General features: G+C 36.6%; 1 protein-coding gene across 1 annotated transcript in view; it reads right to left on the bottom strand.

The window, feature by feature from the left end:
• The window catches only part of RSRC2 (arginine and serine rich coiled-coil 2), a 14878-nt gene extending 3621 nt beyond the window's left edge, over positions 1–11257 (bottom strand). Inside the window, 7 exon segments of the mRNA XM_010174576.2 lie at positions 1–35; positions 3736–3879; positions 4889–5079; positions 7698–7741; positions 8334–8490; positions 11034–11194; positions 11197–11257. The exon segment at positions 1–35 is cut by the window's left edge and continues 85 nt beyond it. Of these exon segments, the coding sequence (XP_010172878.2) occupies positions 1–35; positions 3736–3879; positions 4889–5079; positions 7698–7741; positions 8334–8490; positions 11034–11194; positions 11197–11257 (793 nt within the window).
• Positions 11258–11293: the final 36 nt, after the last annotated feature.

Genomic DNA, 11293 nt, shown 5'->3' with positions numbered 1-11293 from the left:
ACCTTCGGGGCTTTTCAATTCTTTTCTTTCGCTCTCTGTAACCAAATTTAACAGAGTTCCTAAACAAAGAAGCTACATATATATACCTTCACATTTCATAAAGTATTTGATCACAACTCTGAAAAACCACTTGATTTGGAGAGCTCTCAAGAACAGCTTTCACAGAGGCTATACTGGAACACTCACACTTGCCTTGTAACAAGACGGAGCTAAAACTGAAGATGTCCAACTGCAAGATGTAACAATGTGTAATTCTGGGTATTAATTTACCTTCTTATACTTAGTGTTTACAACAAACAGATCTGCTCTAGATATTCATTCTAAAACCTGACAAGAAAAACATTGTGCAATTTTTGGTAAAATCAACTGCAAGAAAACTGTAACGTGGATCAAGTTACAAGAACGCTTTAAAACCATGAAAAACCTCACAGCCCTATAGTTATGTTAAAAATTAGCATCTTGAAGAGGCCTGATTTAAAACCTGGAATAGTACTCAGGGAAATTAGTATTTCTCTCCCCTCTGTATCTCTTCACTAATGTGCTTTGGATAACTGTTTAATGGAGGCTATCAAGCTAAATAGGAGAGCTAGTTTAAACAGATGCGATTTGCTCGGGTTTGCTCTTAAGAAGGACAGTACTGTGCAGAGAACTATGAAGCATGCAATATCTGAGCCTGACAATCTCAAAGAGCCCAGGTAAAATACATTTGTAAGCAAAATACCGTATTACTCAGTTCAATTCTCCTTTAGTAACCCTCTCCCCACCTCCTCTCAAGTAGAAGTTGCTCTTATGACACATACATCTAGTCCCACCTAAGAAAACAACCGCTCAAAATACACATATGAAGTACTGCTAGCAGTATTCCTGCCAGGATCATTAATACCTACATTACAAGTGATAAGACTTTATCCCTGTTTAAGCCTCTAACACTGATTTTTTAATTTTTTTTTATTTTTTTTTTTAAAGAAGTCACAGATACTGGAATTGTCCAAAGCTTAAATCACAGGAGATATCGCTCACATTTTCCCCAGATTTGCCATAAACAGTAAGCTGAGATGCACAAAGAGGTTTCTGCAATTTTATACTTAAATGTTATTATCATCAACCACTTGAGATAATAGCTAACATGACAACCATCACTCTACATGGCATTTAGATATTATGTTTCTTCTGTTTGCAACTTGGGCAGCATCTACAAACATCATGAAACGCAGACTGAAGTTACAAAGAGATCCCTGTTTACATGACAAATCTGGAAGAATACAAAGGAGGCAAGACTTATCTTTTCACAGAAGATGGCAAGATGCAGATTCAGGCACTGGGAAGTGACAGATCTGCATTCCTGAGATAAGATGTAATGCATGTTTCAAAGATACCTTCATTTTTCCCGTGCTGACTATTGTAGTTTGGTCTTGTCTTTGGTCTGATGCTTTATTGCACTGGTAAACATCAAGGAAATAAATATTTGAGCTTTTGTATTTAAGTATTTCCACTTGAAACAAGCAGATGGTGTCATGTCTTCCACCTATCATTTAATCAGAACAATGCCACAAAAGAACTGCCAGGAGGATCTCAGAACATGCTCACAGAACAAAAAGATTAGCTTAAACCCTAGTGAGGACAGATCACTTGAAAACGTGAGCTTGAGATTAAGCAGAGAATCATCAAGAGAAGGTCAAGCTCTACTATTTACAAATGCTTCTGTCATAGCCTGTTTGTTAACTGTAACACAACAAATATTGCATTTCATGAGTGAGGGAATTCATTTCACAGTGGAGTTTTAACAGGGTAGGTTTCCACATCATGTTTATCTGGCTTGTGAAGAATTTTCCTTGAGGCTTCCCCCATAATTCTCTTCCCAAAGGCTTCACCTGAGCCCAGAACTTGATGAACTGTTCTAGCTACTGTTAAAAAAGACTTATGCCTCACTTATTTTCCTTCTCTAGGATTTGCAAGACAAAAACAGTACTTAAAAAGAAATGGAAGCTTGCAGAATGTCCATCACTATCCAACAAGGCATGTTTCCAGCTGAAGAAATTCCTAAACTCCCTCACTTTTGCTTCCCACCTTTGCTGTTCTCTTTCAGGTAATCTGATTCCACTGCAGAAGTGAAAAACTATTCTGGGACGTGAAGTTTTCACAGAGCCATCAGACACAAAATGTTCAAGGTGACTTTTAAAAACTGTAAGTGCACATCATCTATAATAACAGGAAACAATGTGGCACTGAAGCCTTACACATCATGCGGAAGGCGATTTAAATACCATTAAACACAAGTTACCCTTTATACCAATTGAAGACCCAGCTCTACTCACCCCAGCTGAAAGCTTGGTAGAAAGCGTACGCCAAAATAAAATACGACACAAACCACGTAATTCAACTAGTTCTTCAGAAAGATAAGTCTTCTTAACAGTTTCACAAGTGATGTTGTAGCATCACACGAGTGTGCTAGGTTCTTAAGTCTCCAGTGATCCACCGTAATGTTGAGTAGTCATAACCAACTTCTACACCCTTTAAATATGCAATTTAAAATACTCCAGTGAAAATACTACTAAGTGAACGGGAACACTGGCAACACTTTCTTGTGAGTTCTGAAGGGACACCAGTTTGCATTCAAACTACTTGTTTTACTTTAAAAAAGTAGGAGGGAAAAAAAACCCCACAACTGCAGTAGTCACTGTCATTATTTCAGCTTACTAATTCAGAAAATCCTACAGGGCATTAAGAATGCAAAAGTGACACATACAAATAGACTCAGAACTCTACACCAAAATCCTGAATGATTCATCAGTATTGGAAAACATTAACTTCTATACAGTGAGGAAAAGCTCAACCTCTGCAGCCATGCCCAGGTGAGGCGTGGATCTCAACTCTGTCAGACTCAGAATAAGCCAGCATGTGTTTAGCCAGAGTTTTTCAGTATGTGCTTCTAGAATTTAAGTTTAAGGAAGAAATGGAAGCACCCAAGATGGGGTGAAAAATTAAAATGATAAATATTCTCACATTGAAGTTAACAAGAAGTTGGTAACTGCTAACAGAGAGTAGTACATTCAGATCAGAAATAGTCCATCTAACTCAAAATTCACCTTAACGCTACAGTGACTGTGCCAGGATTAACTTCTGATCAGTGTATCTGCTCTGACAGACAGTGATTCCCAGTTCAACTTCCTTTTTATGATATATACACAAACAGAAAGAGAGAAATACAATAGTATTTTTCAAGTAATGCTTTGCCAACTCCTTTACTCTTGCACCAAACACATGAAAGGGTTAGTTGTATCTTATTCTTCAGTTTTTCCCACTTACATATCACTTAAATATCCTATTTAAAATAGTACACTTTCAGTTGTGGTCTAAGAAACCAAAACCGTGGTAATCATTACTACTCAAAATGTTAAGTTATTTATTTTCCTTCTATTTTATCAGTCAAAAGTTCTAAAATGGTGGTTTTATAAGACACCCACAAAATAACTAAGCATTTCTAACTGCTGACATGAAATCATGCTATGAAAAGCTGAGAATTTGAGACACTTAAGCTGCGACAAATGTTTCTGTAAGTGTATGCAAACTACTCAGTCCTTAACCAAATGTATCAATACAGCTGAGAAAAAGCCAAACATTTAGTTACACTAAATAGATATTCACTGGCAAACCCTTCATTTTTCTGTGCATCAACCCACCACAGACAATTCAATCAAACACCACCACTAAATGTACGTGGAATTTAACACTTACCTGCTTCTACTCCTAGTTCTGCTTTTACTTCTACTTCTATGTCTGTGTCTAGATCTTGATCTAGAACGTGATCTTATACGTCGTTTTCTTTCTCTGCTGCGAGATCGGGATTTTTTCCTATCACGACTTCTACTACGATGACGTCTGAAACACACGTCCCAAATTCTTACATATATTCTCATGTTTAAATTCAGCTTCTACTTAAGGACTTACACACAAGTTTGTCAACACAAGGCAAAATGCATCAGGCAGGGTGGGGAGACTGTAAACTACACAGGGAAGAGTTCATGCCTGGAGCAGTTTAAGTTGTAAGACTAGGAGATGAAATGGGAAAGGAACCAAACGCTACCATCAGCCACAACAGACAAGTGAGTTATGCAGAGTTTATGTAAACAATCATACTCATCAATATAGCTATTTTTAGTCGCTCATTAAAGTGTGCATCTCAAAACAAATACACAGTCAAGCTAATCTGATGCAGGAATCTTAAATTCAAAGCAACAAAACTCTCCTCCTCCCCATGGTGTTCCAACGCCTTAGGGAAGAGATGCCCAAATTTCAGCTTGTGAGTCTCACACAGTCCCTCAGAGCATCATTAGCTGAAGCTTGTTCTTTGCTATCGTGTTTGCTACAGATCCCTCAGCGATGAGCACAGCTAGCTGAGTTCTGCTAGCAGCAACCTGCTTGTCCAAAGCAATTCTCCTACCATGAGACCATGTTAGGTGGCCTGCTGTGTAAGGAGGCTTAGACAGCATTGCCTCTGGGTAAACTCTTGATTTAGGAGGTAAAAAGCCATGACATTGCTAAGGTGTTATTTTCTTTCCCGTCACTGACAAGGAACATTTGATACACTCAGTTTATAAACTTTCTATGCTTGGTATACTAATTATAAACATGAGACAGATCACCTATATAAAGCCTTAAAGATATTTTGTACTTTTACTCAGAACCAAACTGAAAAAAAAAACCCCAAAACCCCCCCAAGTAGCAGCAAATGCATTAGCCAATGAAAATTGAAACACAATATAAATTGATGCTTTAGAATTAAATTAGGTCAGTAAAATAATTGAGTTGTACTTCAGAAGTTACAGAAATCCTAAACTCTGCTTTTGCAAATGCAGTTAAAGAAGAATAAGCACGTAGAACAGCTTACCTTTCACGAGACCTGGATCTTGAATGACTCCTCCCTCTGGATGATTTTCTCTCTTTGCGTTTATGTCTATCCTCACCATTTTCAGATGAATTTAGGCTATCTCTTCCCTTGTCAGAAGAATGTTCTTTGTCATTGTGGTCTTCAGATTTGTGCTTCTTGGAGGACTTCTCTTTGGATTCATGTCTTCTTGCCTGTTTTAAGAAGAAGTTGGTTCTTTCAGGAAAATAGTGCAACAAAGAGAGTTAGTATGGGTATCAGAAGATAAAAAATGATAAGTTGTGATGCAACATTAGTAACCTTAGGAGTGTGACTCAATCATGAGTGATGGCTATTTGACCTAATGCCACCAACTACCCAAAGTTGAAATGCACACTATAATTTTACCCCCTTTTCCCTCCTCCCCACTGTCTAAAAGATTTCTAAAGCATCCATCAAGGTATCTTTACAGCGTTTCCATGTAAGAGTTCACAGCATTGTAACAAAAACAACTGTTGTTCTCTGTAACTGTTACTGTCTCCATTCCAAACACATAACAATTACCTATCTTTAAGTACCTGACAATTTATCAATATCCATGACAATTTATGAATATGCATACACAAACACATACATTGTCAATATTTAATATTTGCCTAAGCCTACCATGTAGAAAGTTACTAAAATCCACACACAGTTGCAGATACATACTATTTTGCTTTTAGAACTAACCCAATTTTCTATCCATCATTGGATAATTAATTTTTAGAGCAAACTCTCTTCAGTCAGTAACTTCCAACAGTTTTTAAAAAGCAAAGTAATTAAGTTCCATGGTTGACATTCCATTTTTAGTATTTAAAACTAACATGCATCACTTTGAATTTAAAGTTTTAAATTAAAGATATGCTGCTCCACTATACTGCAATTTCTTCCTGCAGTGCCTCTTAAAAAAAGATTCCTTTTTATAGCCACAATGCCAAAAATACTTAGCAAGGTCAGGCCTGATTTTTGCCAGTGTTTTCCTCAGAGACTAAGACATGACATCAACACCCCTTCTTAATATATCCAGTATATTTTGAAATCTTTCTAGCACAAAAGTATAGCACACCTAAGTCTTATGTTGAAATAATATTTTGTTTCAAGTCACAATTTAAAAACAATACATTCGTTTTAGACTAAACCCCAATTCTTTAGATTTTTTTTTTTGCATGCCTAAATCCGTTCACTACTCATAAAACCTTTCCTATAATTGTAACTCTCTCAAAAGAGAGAAGTCTGGAGAAGATGCTATAATTAGCTTATACCCACTCATTATTTCTAACTCCTTATTAACATATATCCATTCCTAAATATATTATATTCTTCAATTATACAATAACATTAGATATTTTTCCTGCTTTTACAGTATTTTATTCTCAACTCCTTGAATAATCAGTTATTACATAAAATTACATCTGAAGTTTGAGATGTTACCTGTACATTAATTTTAAGTATGTATTTACATAGTAGTTGTTCTGATCTATTAAAAATAATTCAGTATTAAGTCTACAAAGAGCTTAATCTTGTAAATGAATGAAAACAGTAAATCTACTGCAGAACATTATTCCTCATCTGTTCACTCTGTGAAACTTAGACACTGCTAAATAAATTGTGTAAGATTAGATTCAACAGCATGGCAAAACACTGGACATAATTTTAAGTGAGGACCTTTTTTTTTTTATTTTTAAACATTAAAAAGAAATTTTTTTTAAATCATGTCTTCCAGGCACACACTTAGTAATAAACCACCATTATATCCCAAAACGGATTTAAGATATTTTTAAGGGAAATATGAGTTTGAATGACTAATAGTTACCTTATCATGAAGTAGGCTTATAATTTTGCTATCTGAGTCTGCAGCGTCTTCAGTTCAGTCTCTTCGCGCATTAGCACGCTGAGTATGATTTATTATAGAAATGTTATCATGTGAGCTAAACAATATATTCAATTTCACAAAAACTCTCCTAGATTATTTTTCTTTTCCTCCTTTTTTTTAAACAGAGCTTCCATTGGAATGAGGGAAGGACAAGTTCCTGACCCAGGTTAAAAGTTTAAAAAGTCCCTCATCTGACCCAGCCTGCTATTGCCCCACATGGCTTAAGCTTCTTTGTGACTATTTCGATGCTCCTGGTTTCTCGTTTCATCTCTTCTCTGGTATGTAAGCCAGTTATTGTCAAGGCATTATTGATGCTGTCTCTTCTCACTCCCCTGTACATATATATATACACACATACACTTATTTATTTATTTAAAAACAGAGACAGCCCTCTGGAATTTTTGCTGCTACTGTCATGTTTCCAGCTGAATCAGCTTGTTTGTCAAGCTCTGACAGTCTTTACAATTAAAGGATGCAATAAACAGAGCTCGGTCAGGTGGGGAATTATTTTTAATATACTTAAGTAGATGGGTACGTATCACTGAAAGTCCTGAACATTGGCCAGGAATAAAGCCACCCAAGGCTTTCAGTTAATGGAAGCTCTGTCAAAGTAATCAAGAACACGATTCTATTTCTCCACATGAATTCTCTCTTTTGGCTGTTTCCACAAAAGAAAAAAAAAATTAAGTTACTAGTTTCTGAAAGCATTTTTCTATATAACTATTACCTTGTCAACATGATGGCTGCAATCATGCGTCACTATGAAAGGATCTCCATATCCATTTTTAAGCTTAAAGTTTCAAATTTCTCGTACTTACCATAAAGTCATTTCTATAGGTTTACACATATGTGCATTACTACAAGATACTTTTTAAGATGTATTGTACAATTACCTAAACGCTACAAAGTGTTAATTACCTCTTTGCTTCTGCTCCGGCTTCTGTGTTTTCTTCCTTCAGTATCTGGAGAAGAAAACAGTTATTGTTATTTACCAAGTTAGAGGAGATTAGTTGGCTATAATCCTACTTTCTTTTAGTTATTCCACCCCCAAAGTCAAGAATAGATATTTAGAAAACAAACAGCATTATTCTATTATCTACTGCAGAAAGTAAATTCTAACTGTTTTTCACAGTTCCTTGCATTTATTTAAGCTCTGACAGTGAAAAACCAGCTCATGTAATACATCAGTCACATTCGTCAGCCAGGTAATCTTCTTTTTGTTACAATCATACGGAAGTATGCCAGTTTAAGCATATCTAGTTAAAACAAAGACAAAGCAGTATAGTTTTCTGTTTGGCATTGTCCCCTCCACCCCCATCACCTGAACATTCATAAGACCATTTTCCTTAGCACTTCTATCATTAAAATTGAAAAGTTTCAATACAACACATTTAGGATACAAAACCAAAATTAGTGGCTTCATTCTTTCCCAATCCTAACAAATTACTAGAGCCAAGTCTGGATATTTTTTCCAGAAGAGGTTTAAAGAGATTTCAGTTCTACAAGCATATACCAGAACATTACTAAGCAACTCTGCTTATATGAAGACCATACCTGACTTCCGTCTTCTTTCCCTTGACCGTGAGCGTGATCTTGAGTAATGATGCTTTGATGTTCTGGGAGAACTAGAGGCATCTGATTGTTCCTTCTTCTTCTCTCTTTCTGGAGAGGACTTTTCTGGGGCTACTCCATCTCGTTCTGTATCACTACCCTACACATCAAGACAGAATGTTTGAAAACCAAAACTTAGGACTGAAAAACATGAAAAACTATTTACTTAGTACTTCCTCTGAAGATACACTTAAAATGATTTTCTGCAAAGACCATTTCATGCGTAGCCATCCCATTATTAGCCAGGCAATAGTGTGATAGAATTACAGTGAACTGTGTAACTGCATAGATTGACTTTTCAAGAGTTTAGCAGAGAGAACTAATATATAGTAACATTTTACTCTCCCACTGTATTAGACTGCACTTTATTTTTCCATACACTTTACAGAACATCATTAAGACTGAACTCTGATCCACAGTTTTCTCTAAATGGTGGCATTTGTAGGTTAATTACCTTTTAATATTTACATAACTAAGATTATTTAAGACCAATACTGTCCCAACAGATTTAAGTCACCTCAAAAGTTAGGGCACTACTGAGGCATAGCACAAAATCCTCACAGTATTTTGAGGTACAGAATAAACTTTGAAGACAAATGAAATGAGGTATATTGTATCAGTGTTAGACAGCTAACTTCTGAATAAGGATAAACCTCAAACAGTATCTCTATCCAAAAATTAGTTATCTGTATGAGAGTACATATAGGTCACATCCACCTGTCCCAACAATTTCTCTACCACATTTTTCTTAGATGACAAAAACCAAGATGTTCCCTCCATCCTTTCTAAACCTTGAGCTAGGAGGTCCAAACTCAGATATTTATCTTGTGTAAAGCAGTCAAGACTGCTTCATGATTCAATGCTGGGAGCAATAAATATGTTCAACCGTTGTACAATGCAAAGAAAGGAACAGAATGGAAGAAGTATGCACTGAAAAGGTGCTTTCACTTATGTCTTTACAGATTCATTGGTCCCTCTCTTGTTCTGATCACGTAAGTGGCACTTATAGTCAAATGCTCTGAACATTGTGTGTGCAGAAGATTTCAGTAAGAACATAATTTGGTCCAGAAATTTTATTCATAAAGATGATTTAGGGTAGCAGAGGTCTCAAAACTTGCATGGTTTTCTACCAGCTGCAGTTTTACATGCAAACTAAACAATACATGTGTCTTTGGGTTTTATTTCAGATACTACTGTTTAGCCTGCCCAATTCTTTATTAATTGGCATCTGCAGAAAGATACATCTATAGTAAAACCTCTTAAAGAAAGATAAAGCAGCTGTTCACTTCTCCATTTGCATGGTATGTCAGCATCTAGTTGAAAACACACCAGCATATGGACAGGAACACTGATTGCTTAAAACTGCATCTTCAGCAGAGCTTTAACTACAGTCGCAGTGACTTCTAAATACTACTGATATCCCAACCTGCCACCCTGAAAACTTTACAACATTAGATAAAGAGTAGGAAGTGACTCCCCTGTTTGTGATCTTAGCCATCACAATCCTTGGCATTCCGTATCTATCATCTGCTTATCTACACTTCCCTTCCTTCTACTCAGTCCCTCCCTTTTTCATCTAAGGTTTCCAAAAGACTCAGCTAGAAGTTGTTTCAAAGGAATTTTGAGGTATTTATACATTTACATTTTGAAATTATTTGAGAATGATTAAGCATACCAGGTATACAGTTTAAGTTAACTGGATTTTTAAACCATACCCAACTGAAATTGAGCCCATTGCCGCATTTTCCAAGGCTATCAGTGTCATTATTTACACACATTGCTGCTCTTTAACGCCCTTGTGCACTTTTCCTTAGAGAAATCTTTCAGCTCTACAAAAATACAAACAGCAAAATAAGGTTGAGACTTCAATTCTCAGTTCTTGGATGGCCACAGGCTCACAGTTTCACTGAACAAGCCCCTGCCCTGCTACTTTAGAGGAGTCTCAAAGATAGTGGCTATAATCTAGGTGCAAAACTATAAGTTCTTAATTATTCAAGTCCTTTTATAGAAAAATTTATCTTATTCTTAACATATAAACCAAAAAAGTATCATAAACAAACAAAAAAAAAGATTAATTTCCTCCAGAAGTTTATGGTCCTCTTGTTCTGTTTCACCACTAGTCAAACTTTAAAGCCAAGAATTTACAATACCAGATTAAACAACCCAAAGTACATAAAGTCAACTTTGAAGAGTTTTATCACTTTAGAGTCTGGTTTGTTTGGGGACTTTTTTTTTTTTTTTTTGCACTCAAGGCTATTTAATAACTTTTGAAAAAAATTAACCACCTCGGGTTTACTAACTACTCTTATTGGTTCTTCAACTCAATTATGGGACAAACATCTTTATGCGTTACAAGACCACAGAAATTTTAAAAGATAATAAAGCTACACTACTAGGTCATGTATGAACATAAAAGGACAATGAGAACTATAGCAGAAGCATTTACTATCGATAGTAACCATAAAAAGAGAAGGACGAGAGCAAATAATTAATCACTGAGCGCAAGAAAACGCTGAAAAAAAGCAGATGTGTTACCAAACACAAAGAAAAATGATAGGACGCGGAAAGTTACATGAACGAAAACTGAGCATGGGCCCAACCGCTAAATCGATCCCCTCTTCCCCCCTCCCAGGGAACCTGCACCCCACAGTCCCTCTCTGAAACGCCCGCTCCTACAGCCACAACACTTCTCTCCCCAGTCAAGAAACGACAGAGCCTCGGTCGCAGGGTCTCTTCACTTTTCTCTAAGCCCAGGGAAACGAAACAGAAACTTCTGGAAACAGGGAGATAAGTACTGGCTGAAAAGCGGCCACCCCCTCCCTGAGGCCCATCATGGCGCCGGCAAGGGAAGGAGCGGCGGGCGCCATTTTGTCTCTCCCCGCACACGGCTCCCCGACCCAGCC

This window comes from Antrostomus carolinensis, unplaced genomic scaffold (genome assembly GCF_000700745.2).
Source record: "Antrostomus carolinensis isolate BGI_N321 unplaced genomic scaffold, ASM70074v2 scaffold30508, whole genome shotgun sequence".
NCBI lineage: Eukaryota > Metazoa > Chordata > Aves > Caprimulgiformes > Caprimulgidae > Antrostomus > Antrostomus carolinensis.
This window is presented reverse-complemented; position numbering and strand designations above follow the sequence as displayed.